Source organism: Sciurus vulgaris (assembly GCF_902686455.1).
Source record: "Sciurus vulgaris genome assembly, chromosome: X".
NCBI classification, from domain to species: domain Eukaryota; kingdom Metazoa; phylum Chordata; class Mammalia; order Rodentia; family Sciuridae; genus Sciurus; species Sciurus vulgaris.
Window position 1 is genome coordinate 93,002,698 of NC_136471.1, and position 17,782 is coordinate 93,020,479.

The 17,782-nt window shown below is 38.0% G+C and overlaps 1 protein-coding gene across 1 annotated transcript; it reads right to left on the reverse strand.

Annotated features, from left to right (window-relative positions):
• Nucleotides 1-1,650: 1,650 nt before the first annotated feature.
• GSPT2 (G1 to S phase transition 2) lies at nucleotides 1,651-4,184 on the reverse strand. Its single transcript, XM_079124004.1, has one exon. The coding sequence runs from the start codon at nucleotides 3,959-3,961 to the stop codon at nucleotides 2,075-2,077; it is 1,887 nt and encodes a 628-aa protein (XP_078980130.1). The 5' UTR covers nucleotides 3,962-4,184; the 3' UTR covers nucleotides 1,651-2,074.
• Between the last annotated feature and the right edge of the window lie 13,598 nt (nucleotides 4,185-17,782).

Genomic DNA, 17,782 nt, shown 5'->3' on the forward strand with positions numbered 1-17,782 from the left:
CTGGTTTCTCCAAATACCTGGATGTCCTGCTTCTGAGGTACAAATAATTCGTTTCTAAAATCTACTTCTAAAGATTTATGTCCCTTCTCTCAAAGTTCTCCACACACAGTGTAGTTTCTGAACAACTATACAACTGGCTGAGACATTCAGAAGTCAGTTTTTGACAGGAAATTATCAAAATTGTATGGATAAACAGCTCTTTCCTGGCTTGTGATTGTGGCCTATCCGTGGCAGATATACATAATATTACTATTGGTAAATTACTAAAATTATTAAACAATGACATTAATGGAGAATTGAAAACAAATTTTTAAAAAACAGTGGCTGGCAAGGCAAACCTTTTATCAAGCACTAGACTGGTCTTTATTTTATACTAAGTTCAGCCCAAAAAAACTGACCTCTTTTATGATAAAGATCAAATTCTTGCCACTGACATTCTAATGATTAAAGGATTGGGTCTGACAGTTATGAGCTAATATCTACATTCCTGTACATTAGCTGATGTATGACCAGTTAAAAATCTGTATTTCCCATATGGGTACCCTGATGATCTGTGGTGGATGATTCACAGTAGAACCATGGTATTCAAGTTCTGACAAGATCAGTGGCTATCTCTTATGTGGTTAAACACCCTGGAGGTACGTGGGTACACAAAGAAAGAGACCACGGAGGAGACACTGTCTTTGTTTAAGCACAGGCCCAGGGTCTTGTGGCAATACTCTCCACACATGTTCAACCAGCCCATGAGTGTAAGGTTTGTCAAAGAACCAAAATTTTCTTACTGCAGGTATATGGCTGTGCCTAAGAAAAAGTGGCTTTGCCCACCATTGGGTAAATGTTTGCACTGGGCCACTATCCACTTACCAAGAAAAGTCCTTTGGCTGTTGCTCAGTGTGCAGGTTATAAGGTCACTCTTCTGGCAATAACTGTAGCCACCTCAGAATCTGAAGCTGGTGTTTTTTCCTCAAAAAGTCGTTCAAGGAAATGTTCAGTGTCTCTGCTCCCCGAGTTGGTTGTCATCTGGTTATAAAAATGACCTTTCATCTTTCCTATCAACCACAAGCACTGAAGAATACAAGGATGGGATGGTCTCATTTCCTGAATCATTCATTTACCCTTACCTTTTACTAAACTGACCCACAGCCCTATTGTAAACCTTTATCTTTTCAATAGTCATACCCTTTATTGTGTTGTATCCAAGTTTATAAGTGAACAGTATCAAGGGATATGTTAAGATGATGGAGTACAGGCAAGAATCTAGTGAACATATGGTCTGAATCCCCAGAGATATATGTAATTTGGCCATGCTCAATATTATAGGGTCTGATGGAATACAAATTAGGATGGCCTAAGCCCTTCATTTTCAAATCAAGGGAAGGAGAACTCCTTTATTGGCTGGACTTAGACACAAAAAGCAAAGTTCATTGGGAAGAACCCTAAAATCATTTTTTTTCAAAAATTTTTCCTTTAGTACAAACTTATATGTTTTTATGTAAGTCCCTCATTTAAAACAGTGAGTGGGGAAAAAACTTTAAACCCCAAAAACATATTCAATTACTTGAAAAAGTTAAAGAAATTAGTTGAGAAAGTTACTGAGTAAATATTACATACAAATTTTAAACATTATTCAAAAGCATTTCAAATACAGAAGAGTTTCAAATGGAATATTTTATTCACATGTTAGTTGTCTTTTTAACATGTACACACACACTGACACACTCTGATTGGTCTGCGTGGAACGAGGGTTGTCTAAATATCCTAAAGGAAAATGAAAAATTAAAAAATATATTAATTTTTCATTATTATAGGCAATTACGTCCACATCACTAACAAAGCTATTACTGGTCTGTCCAAGGAAGCAGAGTGTTACAGGGGTAGGAAACTTGAAGGTATTTTCAACAGTGACATTAACAGATCTCAACATGAGAAAGCTGACAAAACATGGATTTTTGCTGTGAAATTTCTCTTTGCAAAATATGGAGAAAAGTCTGTTGATGGGCAATAATAAGAGAGGTGGTGAACTTTTGCAGTCAATTCTCCTCACAGTATCGTGCAGAGGCATCAAGAAAATTGCTTAGTCCTTCTCTGGGACCAGTTTCAGAACTTTTCCAATTGCAATGGTCTTACCCTCATCTCTTAAGGTAAAACGACCCATCTGAGGAAAATCTTTAAATGTCTCCAGGCAAATAGTTCCTGCTGTCCTTAAACGGGCAATGCACACTTGATCTTGTTTCACGAAGCGGGGCCGTGTCTTACTTTTTTCTCCTGATTTTTTGTCTACCAAGGAGATTAAGGCTGTTATCTCAACTTCCTCAATACAAGTATGAATGTGCAGCACCGCATTATAACCTGGGCAGATGATAGATTTGTGCTCAATAATCACTATCTGAACGTCAAATGTGCGTCCAGAATGGCAAAGATTACTAGGGTCACAAAGTATGAAGCCTGGAAGAATCTCTTCTTCTTCAATTCCCTTCAGTCTGATTTTTAGGTTTTCACCCGGGGCTACAAAATCAGTTTCAGTATCATCAGAAAGTATTCCAAGAACTTCTACATTGTGCTTGTTTGGCATCATCACAAGCTGCTGGCCTTTAAATATGGATCCTGATTCCAGCTTCCCCAGGACCACGGTGCCCATATCCTTGTACTTATCCACAATTGGCAGTCTAATTGGTCCATCAATTGATCTGTTGAAGTTTGGCAAATTATCCAAATATGGAATAAATGGTAATCCAGTGTACCAAGGGCAGAAATCTGATTGCTCTTTAATATTTGCTCCGGTTAGTCCTGAGCAGGGCATAAAGTGAATGTCCTTTTTTGGACTGAAGCCGACTTTTTTCAAAAAGGGCACCAGTTTTTCTTTACATTCTTCATATCTCTCGCTGCTCCAATTTACTGTGGGATCATCCATCTTATTAATAAGCACTATTAAATGTTTTACACCTGCTGTTTTGGCCAGCATCGCATGTTCTCTTGTCTGTCCACCTTTTTCAAATCCAGTTTCAAACTCTCCTTTCCTGGCAGAAATTACCAGCACAGCCAAATCGGCTTGAGAAGCACCACCAATCATATTTGGGACAAAACTCTTGTGGCCAGGAGCATCTAAAATTGTGAAATGTTTCTTTTCTGTTTCAAAATAGGCACGACCCACTTCTACTGTTTTACCCTTGTCTCGTTCTTCCTGATTTGTATCTAAGGCCCAGGACAAATACCAAGTTTCTCTGTTTTTCTCCTTAGCTTCTCTTTCATATTTCTCAAGTGTCCTTTTGTCAACCATTCCAGTCAAAAACATTATCTGTCCTCCAATGGTTGACTTGCCGGCATCTACATGACCAATGAATACCACGTTTACGTGTTCTTTCTTAGGAGCACCTGAGGGTACGACCATTGATTTTGATTTTCTTATTTCCTCTTTCTCCTCCATCATTTCCTGACCACTTTCTTCAGGGGGCCCTGAATCTCCCAAGGAACAACCCCCAGGCTCTGCTTCACTTACTTCTTTACTGTGCTCCCATGATTCTTCTAGGACCATTTCCACCTCTCCATTTTCTACAACAGGTTCTGAAAGTTCCATGGTAACGCCTGAACTGGAACCTTCACACGACACTAAAGGTTCATCTTTGGAAGGTTCCACAGGTGCCCCCCGTCCCAGGCTTTTACCTTGAGGGTCTCCCGCGCTGATGCTGATTTCGTCGATGCTGTCGGAGCCGGCCGGGGGGGTGGGCGGCTGTGCCGAGCCCCGCAGGAAGGACGGCACGAACTCCGCGGCGTGTACATTAGGCACGAAGGGTTTGGCGTTGACGTTGAGCTGGCGGCTGAAGGCCGAGCTGAGATGCTCGCGCGGGGCCTCGGCCACTGCCGAGGAGATTCCATCCCCACTCGGGGCCGAACCTGGTGCGTCCATGTCCACCTGGTCCCAGCAGTCGGGTGCTGAATCGCTGCTGCTGCTGCCGGGATCCATGGTCTGAGGACCTGGTGTATGGCGGGGAAGGAGCCGGGTCGACAGGACAGAAAGCGCGGGCTACGCCGGCGGGAGTAAGGCAGAAAAAGCGGAGGGCCAAGGGGTAGCGACAGGAACCTTAGCGGCACCGCGGAGGCAGCCAAGTGCCGATGCTGTATTCGCAACTGCGGCGGCGGCAGCAGATATGGCGGCTCAACACCCTCCTCTTGTGTGTGAGCGGATCTCCTCCCCCAAACCCCAACCACTTCCGACTCCTCCACCCCCGACCCAACGCCGGTCGTGGATTGACCCCTCGCTGCCATCCGTAGGTTCGGCCTCCTCAGTTCTCAGCCAGGGGCTAAGTCCCAAAGCACGATTTTTAAAATGAAAATTTCCACTACTGTTGTTCACATGATCTGGGAAAACAGTTTGACCACAATCCAATGATTAAACCTTAGACAGGCACACCTGATTTATGGTTTTACTCAAAAATGCAAATAAAAATGAAAACTGCCTTTGACCAAATGGGAGTCAGGATGTGAGTTAATTACCCAGAAACACACAACCAAAGGGTAAAATGTGTACTTAGGCAAAGATCCATGAAGTACATGAAAATGTAGCTGAACTTAGGACATGCAGCTTAAGATCACTCATTAATTTGAAATCCAAAGGCCTTTTGATTTTCCCTTTTCCAATGGGTCCCCATAAAGCTGTAACTTCTGCTGATGGCTTCCATATTGTAAGGATGGAGTTACAACTTCTTTTCATGTTAAGCACTCTGGTTGTCTGCAAGGAGAGAATTTCCAAGGAAAGCATTCTAGACACTTTGTATGCACTTCTTCTAGACACTTTGTATGCAAGTGCCTAGGCTGCCTTTCTGTAGACTCAGATCACTTAGGTTTTTCCATCCAACTACTCCAGCAACTCCCCACAGTACATACTGGATTCACAGGCCATGGGTTTTCCTGACTCATTTTTGGGACCTGGATTTCTACTCATTGCTGGTGTTAGGTTTTCTGTAAGAATCCATTGTCAAGTTGGACCCCTCCCCAATTAGTGGTAATGACATGAAATTGCTGCCTTTAGCCTAATTAAAGCAATTATGACCTCTGAGGTGGACAAAGTCAGTATGAACCTTCAGAAGGAGTTAGAATTTATGCCAAAGACTAGATGAACTGTTTATAAATTAATCTAGAGCAAACTGAGTTAGGAAAAAATAAATGGGGGACATACAATTTTCTAGTGCAAGACTGAGTTATAGACTTGCATTTTAAAGAAATTCAACATCAAAGCAAATGTTATAAAATCATTGATTTATAACTTGATAATTGTGTTCTATAGACTTTAAAGGTAGTGAAAAAGCCTTAACTCTGGCAGGCTTGAACCTTCGATGTTTTCAGTCTGGTGCTGCCACTACTTTACTAGCTCTGTGCTGTTTTCAAATCATTGGATATCAAATCCTTTCATTCCCTTTGTCTCTGGTAATGGCTTAAATTATTTATTGTAACACAAAGAGAATGTTCACATCTAATTACAGTGAATAAAAAGAACTGAGAGGTGGAATGTTTAGAGACACCCTTGAGTAATATATACTTATATATACCCACATATATACTTATGGGACCTTCCTTGGGCATTATGTGAAGCTAGGAATGGCTTACTAAGACATCTGTGGGAGAACTTGTCAAGGTTTAGGTAGTCATGTTCCCATAAGATAATTCGTGCAAGGAAGCAGGACAGATCTGGAATGTTTCCTTCTCCTGGATCAATTGCATTGGTCATGAAAATTGGCATGACTTCTACTTGGTAATGTTTCTGTTATAGAACAGACGATGTTCCGCATTTAGAATCTTAAAGAAGAAATGACATATAGTGGGTGGGTGTCCTTATAAGCCATCATTCTTTGGCTTCAGAGGGAGGCATGTCAACCTAACAGAAAGATAAAACATTGACCACGTTGTAGCCAGAGAAATCAATCTTGCACCAAACTCTTGTTTTTTTGTGATGGGTTGCTTGTCCTCAGTCTCTCTGCCAAGAAATGTTAAAGGGTTCATCAGTAAATAAGAGAATTTTCCTCTTCTAAGGCTTTTAAAAAAAACTCTAAGTACTATCCAACCATTGCTTAATTCAGTATTTCCCCCCTCAAAAAAACTTTTTATTGTAAAATGTAGCACAAAGGAAGAGGATCACATAAAACAGAATGAGAGCTTATTAACTCCTGAAAAGTGAAACACACTTGAAGCCATCACCCAAGTCAATAAATAGAAGTTTCCCAGCAAACCCATATGGCCTCCTCTCCTGTCCAATCACAATAGGCAGGCTCCCTTTACCCCTAAATGTAACTGTTATCCTGACATTTATGGTAATCACCAATATGATTTATAGTTTTATCACACAAATGCATATAATCAAATATTACAGTTTAATTTTACTTAACCTTTTCTATCTTTCCTTTTTCTTTTTCTTTTTTGGTGCTGGGGATTGAATTCAGGTCCTTGGATATGCCAAGCATGCTCTCTACCACTGAGCTACAATACCTCAGCTTGCCTAGATTTTTTGATACCTCTTTTAAGCATCTCTTAACCTGTAGGTCCTTAGTGTATCCTCCCTTTTTTCATGTTACTTATTCATTGAAGAAAGGGGGTGATGTGACATTCTCAATTTTCAGTTTTGCTGTATACATGTGGTATAATTTAGATTATTCCTTGTTTTTCCTCTGTGTTTCTTGTGTATCGATAATTGAATTTATGAACTTGATCAGAATCAGGTACAATATTTTGAAAAGAATATTTCAAGGGGAGTTTTGATTATTTGCATCAAAACGCACATGAAGTCAAGTTGTGACTCTTTCGCAGTTAGCAGCAATTAGTTTTAACTGTATAGAAACGGTGTATCTTCAGAGGTTGCAAAATCATGATAGTGTATTTCTGTCATTCTTCCTTTATTAAATGGAATACTGCTCTAACAAATTTCTCTTTATCAAAATTTTGTTGAGATAAAAAATTGTAAAGAAAAGGTAGGGAAATATTTGTGCCTTTCCCTTTAGGAGTTGTCAAAAGAATGATTTAGTTGCTTATAATCCTTTGCAGATGAAAAATAAGTGTATTTTAAAGGGAAAAATATGAATTATTAGATTTACATATATTTGATGTGTTTTAAGCAATTCCACTTGCTATGTATTTATTGATGATCATTAGTTAGTAGAAAGATTTTCAATTTTGAGTGTTTTGGAGATTATGCAAGTAGTCCTTAATGGATTATTTATTATCTTTTATGACAAGATGTACAAGCCAATCTTGCACATTTCCACCAAACCAAGAATCATGGTTCTTAATGATAACAGGGATGATGGAATTACATAATAAAATAATTATATTTGATTTATCCTATCTACACAGATAGTCTCGTTATTACAACCATCAATATGATTACAGAAAAGGTTTTTTTCCATCTAAGCTCTTCCTATTTTTTGCCCATATTTCATAATTTCAATGCATTTATCTAAGTCATTTTTGTTGAGTGCTTTCTAGGTACAAGTCATATTTCAATTATTTTATATGCATTCTCTCATTTAACTTTCCCTACTACCCTGTGCAGAAGGCAATCTCATCACTCTATTTTACAGAAAAGAAGATAAAATTAAAGAAGCTGAATTAATTACTTAGGGCCACATAGCTAGTAAATAGTAGATTTGTGGTTAAAATACAGGCTACATTATTCTAAGACCACATTGGCTTGTAGTATCTATCTATTATATACAAAGAAAGGAATGGGGAGACTTGGTGGGGTTTAATCACAAATGCAAGAAGAGTAAAATCTTAAGAGTATCTGGAAAAAGTAAATATGAGTGAATTTAAAAAAGAAATATAATCCAATTGTGTTCTTTTGTGAGGACTTAGAGATGGCTTTGTGAAGACTGTGAGGGAAGATCGCAACAAGAAAAGTGAGGCATGGGGGAAGATTTAGAATAGACTGATAGGGCATGGGGGATGTGGCATTCTTGCAAATAATAAAATTATTTTTAAAAATAATTCCAATTAATCCAGGTGCAGTGATGCATATGTGTAACCCCAGCTACTTGGAAGGCTAAGTCAGGATGATCATAAATTCAAGGTCAGCTTGGACAACTTAATGAGAACTTGTCTCAAAATAAAAAAAAATAAATAAAAAGAGCTGGAGATGTAGCTCAGTGGTAGCACATCTCTGGGCTCAATCTCTAGCACTGCAAAATAATAATAATTTCAGTGAAAGCAGTTTGGACTGAAGAACATTATACTCCCAGGTTTTAAAATCTCCTCTTTCCTCAGCTTACACCTAGTATCATTGTGTAACCTGGAGCATAAGCCGAGTTTTAAGTCTCACCCAGGCTTAAGGAATAGTGATGTCAGGTGGGCTGAAAGGAGAACAGAACTTCTGCTTCAGGTAGTGAACACAGTTTAGAACACTTTGCTGTACACCTCATATTGTTTCTCACAGCATACATTACAGTGTCTGTGTACTGAAAAGGTCGGAAATCTTAAGTCTCCATTTCCTAGAGTTTTTGCTACTAGGGTTCCAGATTCATTTTTCCATCTGCCAATGTGTTACACACTGGCCATATTTCATTTAGAATGAATTTAAGTATAGAGAGGTATAAGATATGGCAGGCATGACTTGGAAGGATAGGTCTAACTGGGGAAAGAATGTCCCTTGAGCCAACAGTTCTGTTGAAGTTTCTTGTTTCCTGGAGAACAACAAAGACACTTTATACCTAGAAACCACAGTTGTAATGGAAGCTTCCCCATTCCTCTACTACCCAAATATGAGAGGGGTGGCAATGCCCTTAGAAGCCAATTTGGCTGTATTATTATGGAAATCATTCTGAGAGGGCAGAAATAGATCTTATTCTTCTAGGCCCTAAATGCATAGAATTTATAACTATGTTAATTCTACCTTAATCCCTGTGCTAATTAACATAGAGTACATTCTGTTAACATTAATCAAACACTGACTTGAACAATTACCACACAGCTAAGGTTCAAAGGCAAGATCTGTCATTTCTAAATTTCTTCTTTAATTCTTAGCAACTTGTGCCTCAGGCTTCTTACCAAAAGTTTGAGATGTATACACTATGGGGATGCAAGAATGTATAGAGGTTACAAAGAACTACAGAGGTTGAAATTATGTCATTTCAACAACTTCATTTTCAATCACTTGCACCCATCACTATTATAATAGATTGGGGACAGCAGCCTTATCAGACTGCCATGCTTGAGAGCCAACCATGGGAACTGCCTATCTAAAAATAGCCAAGTTTGAGGTTAAAAGGGAAAACAATTAATCTCCATTCTGAGGCAGGCTCCATTTCCAGCAATGCCCATTCTGTACTCTGGAAAGTTACTCATCTATTGCTTCCAGTGCTAGGTGAAGAAGAAGCTACAAAACCAAGAGCCAAGATTATAGTGCTTTTGTTTTCAGATTAGTTCACACACAATAAAGAGGAAAAACATGAAGAACTTCAAAATCTGAGATTATTAGTCACTTTGCCTTTTTAGTTTTCTACCAGTACCAAAACTGCTAAAATAAAATTTGCAAGAACACCTTCAGGAAGAACTGAATTACCAGAGACCCAAATGAAAAGTAGCCCAAAAAGTAGTGTAATTTGGGGGTTAATGTGTGGAAAGAGTCTGGGCATGGTGGTGTATACCTGTATTCCCAATCAAGAGAGTGAGGTAGGAGGGTCACAAGACTGAGACCAACCTGAAAAAATTTGAAAGAACCTCAGCAAATTAGTGAGACCCTATTGAAAAATTAAAAAAATAAATAAGTAAAAATAAAGAAAAAAAAAGTGAGAATAAAAATTCTAGTGAAAGAGGTTTCACACAGTGTACAGCATATTCTGTTCTTTTGTCTTTGGTCATATGAGGACACATCATTCAGTCCCTCTGGATGTTACAGAACCAAGAACCATGTTGGAAGTGGAGACCAGGGCTTCACTTGATACTAAACATTCCTACTCTTGAGCTTGGACTTTTAGCCTCTAGAAACATGAATATGAATTTGTTTTACTTTATAAATCAGCTAGTTTCAACTATTTTGTTATAGTATCATTGAGGTACTAAGAAATCAAGTAATCATACAACCCATTATTTTCACGTTTCACAATATGGTAACAAACTTCTGTCAAGCTCATTGTACAATGACACAGGACAGAAAGTTCAAAGCCACATGTTAGAAATCAGAAAATTGAACTTTGGCAAAAAAAGATGATCATCACCAAAAGTCTTTGATACGGATGACCAAATCCCACACCCATATTGGTCTTCAAAGTGCACACCACATACTGAGCTAAGAACATTGAAGTTAAGAAGCAGAGAAGAGACACCTGGCGATTTACTGACCAACTACTCCTAGGAGTAGGAGAGGAGTTAGAGCTAGGAGAGCTGGCCTTAGAGCTGAAGAGGACATGTGTAAGTATCAGGAGACCAGAGCTCTGCAAGGTTCTGGGAAGTAGAGCAGTAGCAAACCACCACATGGACTAGCACAGGGCAAACACAGGGAGTGTGAATTAATGGTCCTGTGAAGAGATCAATTTTGCAAGTTCAAGGACAATCAAATCCATGAGCTGAACTGAGGACACCGGTTCCCCAACAAAGTACAGAGGTCCAGTAAGGAAGGGTAAGCCACAGTTCTTCCATCTCCAAATGTAACACTCAAATAACACCAACTAGTAATCTCAGTTTTAAACATCCAGTGGAGGAATAAGGTGATGTCATCATATAACCATCAAGTGTGATGTCAATACGCCTAAGTCATTTAGCATACTTTCAGTACACACATGCTAAGCACCTGGTTTGTGACTGCCCTTGTGTTCTAGGAGGCAGATTCAGAATCGGAGTTTGCATCATGAAGGCAAAATTCACAAGTCCCTAAGAATAATAACAGACATATTTAAACACATGAAATGTGATTACATTTGGAACCCATACTAGATCTACAGGAAAAAGACCTCCTTTCTGTCATTATGCAGTTCTAGATCTTGGAAATTGCTAAGTGTAGATTTTAAGTGTACTCACCACTACAATGGTATGTATGTGAGGAAATGCATTTGTTAACTAGCTTGATTTAGCCAATCCGTAAAACATTTTGCACAGATAAATACATATTTCAAAACATTTTTTTGAAATGTTTCAAAATACTTTTGAAACATTTCAAAACATTTTGCACAGATAAGTACGTACAATTTTTGCCAGTTAAAAATAAAAAATTTTAAGTGCTGGGAATAAACTCATTAACAAGGGAATCGAAAAACATATCACTCTATACATGACCTATGAACTAAAACATGTGAAAACCAAAAAGGGGTTGAGGGAAGATTCTCATCAGAGAAGAATTGCATCTAACTATTGAAAAAGGGTACACAGAGTTCAGACACCCAAAGTTTGAGCCTCAAGTGACAAGTGGTGTAGGCAGTGACCACCAGTACATGCTTGCATTACACAGCAGAGACATCCACAGAGTTCCCAGATGGACTGAAGCAATACTGCCTCTGAGGAAGAGATCACTCCAGAGTGTGATGAAGACTCTAGACCTAACTCCCAGTTTACATGGAAGGCAGGAAACAGAGGAATGTGTTAAACAATGCCAGTGAATGGAAATCAGCAAAATTCAGCAGGGGGACTCTTCACAACAAAAGACTCCCTTCTCACAAGAAAGGGGACAGGAAGGGTGAATTCTACAGAGGATTAACAGGCACTTCAACCAATTGCAATGCAGCAGACAAGGGCAAATCTGGAGTTGGTAAACACATTAGTATTTACAGGACATCATGGACACATTTTCTGTGAATTAATTTGAAAACACTAAGGAATCATTTGTAATAGTTTAGAATCAATAGTGGCATGGATTATATTTTTAAAGCAGCATTTTAAGGTGTCTTTTCCTTTGAGGGATATGTTTTGCAGTGTATCTGGATTAACTGACTTGCTGTCTGGGGTTTGCCTGAAACCAACCTGGAAGACAGGGGACATTAGCGCATGTAGTGAAATAGGATTGACCAACGCGATTGGTGAAGGGAAGTGTTGTCTACACATGGCTTTCTTATGATGTTAAAGCTTGTCATGTGTCTGCTTCTCAGTTCTTACAACAGAAATTTTTTTTTTTTTTTTTTGGAACTGGGAATTGAACCCAGGGGCACTTAAACACTGAGACCTATCCCCAGAACTTTTTGTTTTAATTTTAAGACAGGGTCTCCCTGAGTTGCTTAGGGCCTTGCTAAGTTGCTGAACAGGCCTTAACTTGCAATGCTCCTATGTCAGCCTCCTGAGCTGCTGGGATTACAGGCAATTGCCACTGCAAGGCCAGAAAACATTTTAATTATCTTAAGCCACCACAATATAAACTAATGAAACAAGTATTTCTGGCAATGAGGTCAGGGCACTTGTATTTCTAAAACTTATTTTCCAATGAATAAGGAAACATTTAGAGACAATGATACCAAAGCCTTTCCCTTTTCTTCTTGTGATGGGAAGCCTGGAGATGCACTTGCACTGATTCGGTTGGTCAGAGATGGCACAAGGACACTGAGGCTTCCATCCTCCAGCTCAAGTATTTTTAACTAGTTGACTCTTGGGATTTTCACAGTATGGCTGCAACATCTCCAGTCTTCCCTATCATATTTCAACTGCCACCATCCTCTCTCACATCCATCCCTCTCATTGTGAGACAACCTCTTCTACAGAAGCTCCAGACACATTCTCGGTGTACCTCCTTGCGCAGAACTGAGTCTCATGTTCACCCCTAGCTGCAGGGGAGACGGGAAAAATCATCATTTGAAAAGGGGAAAGTGATAGCTACGAATCATTTGGAAAAATCCGAAATTTCCCCTGAGATTAGACACATTGCTTCTTTGAACATAATTAGGGATTTTATATCTCTTTCTTTTTTTTTTTCTTTATTTTAACCCTGGGGGATTGTGAGGCTGTTGGGCCTCAGTCAACAAATTCTGTCAGATGTCAGAATCAGATCTTGTAGAGTCAGAACCACTGCCAGGTTAAGGTTAGAATATGGACTGAAGGGAATAAACTCACAAGGATTGAGCCTCAGTCCACGTCCAGGCACTTAGCATAAGTGCTGCATTTTTCAGTCCCCACAATGATCCTACCAAAAAATAACTGGCAGTTCTCCATTTATACATGGAAGACTACAGGATCACAGAGATTGGGTCGAGTACCCTGAATGATGGCTTCCTGTGCATCAGTTTTCCCCTGTGCCATGGACCATATCCACTTCTGAGCTTTGCCCAGATCACTGAGGCAAACAAGCATGTGGGAAGGGAAAGAGGTCCATCATTCGTACAAAATAGTGGGAGACATATTCCATGTCACGAAGGGGACATATTTTGCTGGCTAAAAGACTAAAATAGTAAGACTAAAATAGTAGCTCTGAACTGAGACTTCTCTATCTTGTCCTTGCCACATATGATGTGTGCTAGGGTCACAAGTGGTCAGTGCATTCACAAGAACTGTTACGCAGTGATACATGAGTGCAGGGCCCAAAGCTCATGTTCACAGGCCCGGGGGACTTAATGACCTTTCCATACTCAGGTCCTGTCATGCTCATTGAGTTGGCAGCATGATTGACCACCTAATCACAGGAATGAATCTAAGGAGCATTTGTTCCCAGGAGCTCCTTCAGTGCCCAGCCCAGGTCCTGCCAGAACATCAAGGAAACTTCCAACAATGTTTTCCACATGTCTCAAAATATGTCTTCATGCAAATAACAGCATGCCATCCATGTAGGTAAATGCTCTTCTTGATTATTTTGACTTTATTCTTCCAACATGTTTTATATACACACAAAGCGCGTGCACACACACACAATCTGACATAAAAATCTATTCTTATACCTGAGGAAATTAGAAAACCGAGTACAAATTAAATCTAACGTAAGCATTAGAAAATAGATTATATCATTGGAGCAAACATCAGTGATGTTGAAAAGAAAAAGTCAAAAGTGCATAGTCACAAAATCAAAAGGTGGTTTTTAAAAAACAACCTATAAAATTGATAAGTTTCTGTCCAGGCTAACTAAGAAAGCAACAGAAGGTACGAATGACTAATATCTGAAATGAAAGGAAGACGTAAATACAGATCACATGGACAGCAGAAAGTTATATTCAAAGAATGATCCTTCAACAAATTTGATAACCTTGATAAAATGGACCCATGCTTTGAAAGAAGCTATCTGCTGAAACTTAGTGTATCTGAATAGGCAGGTGTAAACCTAGTAAAGATATTACATCTATAATTAATAACCTTCCCAAACAGAAGTCATCAGGCCAAGAATGGGTCATTGGAGAGTTCAATCAAATGTTTAACGAAGAAATCATACTCATGCTTTATGATCTCTTTCAGAGAAAATTAGAAAGAATATTTCTAAGGTGTCTTGCAAAGTCAGCATCACCCTATACTAATACCTGGTAGAGAAATGATAGGAAAGAAGATCTATAAGTCCATATTTCTAATGACCATAGACACAAATGTCCTGAATGAAATATTAGCAAATTGAATCAAATTATGTTACTTAAATGTGCGGGATTTATCCCATTCATGAAGGCTAGTTCAACATTTGAAAATAAATTATTGTAATCCATCATATCTACAGAGTAAGGAAGAAAATCATTGTGATCCTATAAAGATGCAGACAAAATATTTGACAATATTCAAATACATTCATGATAAGAAATGCTCAATTAACTGGAAATAGTATATTATTCAACTTGATAAAAATCTATAAAATCTATAACTAAAATTATACTTAGTTGCAAGAGACTTGAAGCTTTCAACCTATGATTACAACAAAAGCAATGATGTCACCTCTCACTATTCCTTTTCAACATCTTACTGTCAGTTCTAGCTGATTCAATTAGAGAAGAAGCGGAAATAAATGGTGTAATGATTTGGAAAGAAGAATAAAACTGTAATTATTTCACAAATGATATGACTGTCTTTGTAGAAAAATTTTAAAGGAACAACAAAATATCCTTAATGGTAGATTATAAACAAGGTTGCAGGATACAATGTTTAGATACAAAAGTCAACTCTTTTTTATGTCAGAGCAATGTATAAGTGGAATTTGAATTTAACAATGAAACATCATTCACATTAATAATTCCAATAATGAAACTCTTAAGTATAAATATAACAAAATATGTACCAGATATATACGGGTTTGGCGGTACATATAAATAATCCCTGATAATTCAGAGGTTGAAGCATTTTAGATAATACAAAGGCATGATCTATGAAAGAAATAATTAATAAGCTGTACTATATGAAAATTAAAAATTTCTGGTCTGTGAAAGGCTTTTAAGAGAATAAAAAGCACAATCCATACTATGGGAGAGATTTATTTCCAAAGTCATATCTCATAAAGGCCTATTATCTAAAATACACAAATTACTATTTAAACTCAACAAGAAGACAAAATGATTTAAACATTGAGCCAGAGATACTGAAAAACATCTCCCAAAAGATGTTCAAGTAGAAGATTAGCATATGAAAAAATGTTCTACATCATGTACCATTGGGGAAATGCAAATTAAAACAATGAAGTACTACTGTATGCCTATTCCAAGGGTCAAGATTCAGAACATTGAGAATACCAAACTCTTGCAAAGATATGGAACAACAGAAATGCATTCAATGTCGGTGGGAACGTAATATGGTACAGCCACTTTGGAAGCATTTGGTGATGTCTTACAAAAATACAAATATAATATGATCCAACCATTACATTCCTTGATATTTAGTCAAAGGAGTTGAAACTTAACATCCACACAAGAACCTAGACAAGAATGTTTATTCTATTTTATTCCTAGCAACCAAAATGTGGAAGCAATCAAGATGTCTTTCAGTAGGACAGAGGGTGTAAAACACCAGAAGATGGAATAGTATCCTGACTAAAAAGAAATGAGTTATCAAGTCATGAAAGGATATGAAGAAAATGTAAATGCATACAGTTAAGTGAAAGAAGTCAGTCTGAAATACTACATTTTGTATGAATTCAAGCATATGGCACTCTGGAAATGGCAACACTATGGAGATAGTAAAACAATATTTCTTGCCAAGGTTTTGGGGTATGGATGGGATGAACTCAGGTCTTTATCATGTAACACCAAGGGACGACTGAGAAGTCCACTGAGACTTTTAATTGTCTGTTGAGAGTCTTGGTTACAGGTTCTCTATAGTTAAGTGTGGACAAATGCCTCAAGGAAGAAATACACGCTATATGAGTCACTTCTGTTTCCATTTCTACTACCTGGGATCTTGACTTCTCAAGCATTGCCTAAATTAGGATTCCCTGGCCCCATGTTTTCCAAAGAGCTGTTGTCTTCTCTGCTGCTTAGTAGGTATTTTGTTCATGGAACACCATCCTCTCATCCAGGGAAGTTTAGATTCCAGTAAATTCTCTAAGGGAAAAAAGAAGTACAAGTTAGGAAAATATCTGTTGATGATTTTCTTTGTCTTCCACATTATTTTTTTACACTGATAACCTGGACACAAAAGAAATTCTGATGCCTTTAAGCAGAATATTTTTTTCCTTTTTTTTCAGTGTAATAAACCATTTTATTATTTCATAGAAATGGACAAATTGCTTATATCTGTAAATGTTCTAATTACATTGTTATATTGATAAAATAAAACATTTTAAAGAAGTTTGTTTTGTTTTCAAATGCAAGATATATGTTTATATATATAAACATTCCTTGTTATACAATATATGTGCATCAGGAAGTTGGTAGCAGCCTAGCTGTGTGGTTCTCTCCCAGAGCATATCATAAGGCTGTAGTCAAGTTGGGGGCTAAGGCTGAAGTTTCCAAGGCGGCTCACTCACATGGCTGTTGGCAAGATGTCCAGTTTCTTTCTTACTGTAAGTTACTAGGAGGCTTCAGTTTCAGGCTATGTGATTTTCTCCATAATACTCCTTGAATAAGTATTCTAGCAACGTAGAAATAGTTTCCTTCCCAAAGGTTCAGGGCTTTTATTACATAATTATTTTCTCAGATACTGTAAGCTAATAATTGGTCTGAGAATGTTTAAACAGAAAAGAGACTTCTGTTTTCAGTCAAGATGAAATCAGGTGACTGGATTTATCTTCTCATGGTTTCAGAAATTTTAGTCCATAGTTAGCAACTCCATTGCCCTGGGCCTGAGATAAGGCAGAACCATCATGGCAGAGGACATGGCAAAGAAAAACTACTTAGCTCACGACAGCAGGAAACCAACCAGAATATTTCTTCTTTTATCCAGTATTCTTACTTTCTCTCTGTGACTGACAGGAGTGCAATGAGCTGGAATAAAAATGACATATATATATATATATATATATGTATATATATATATATATATACACACACACACACACACATACACACATATACATATATATATATACATAATTTCTTAAAAGTAAATATGTAGCTAGGTATGGTATCACACATTATAATCTCAGTTACTGGAGAGGCTGATGTAGGAGGATCACAAGTTCACAGTCAGCCTCAGCAACTTGGTGAGACCCTGTCTCAAAAAAAAAATTAAAAAAAGGTGTGGATATAGCTCAGAGGTAGAGCCCCACTGGGTTCAATACCTAGTACAGAAATAAAGAAATGAATAAATATGCAGATCCATCTTTAAAAATATTTTAAAAGAATAATAATATTGAGACATCCTATTATATATAATACTATAACTCTTTAAAAAATTTTTTTAGTTGTTGATGGACCTTTAATTAATTAATTAGTTAATATGTGGGGCTGAGAATCAAACTCAGTGCCTCACACAAGCTAGGCAAGCACTCTAC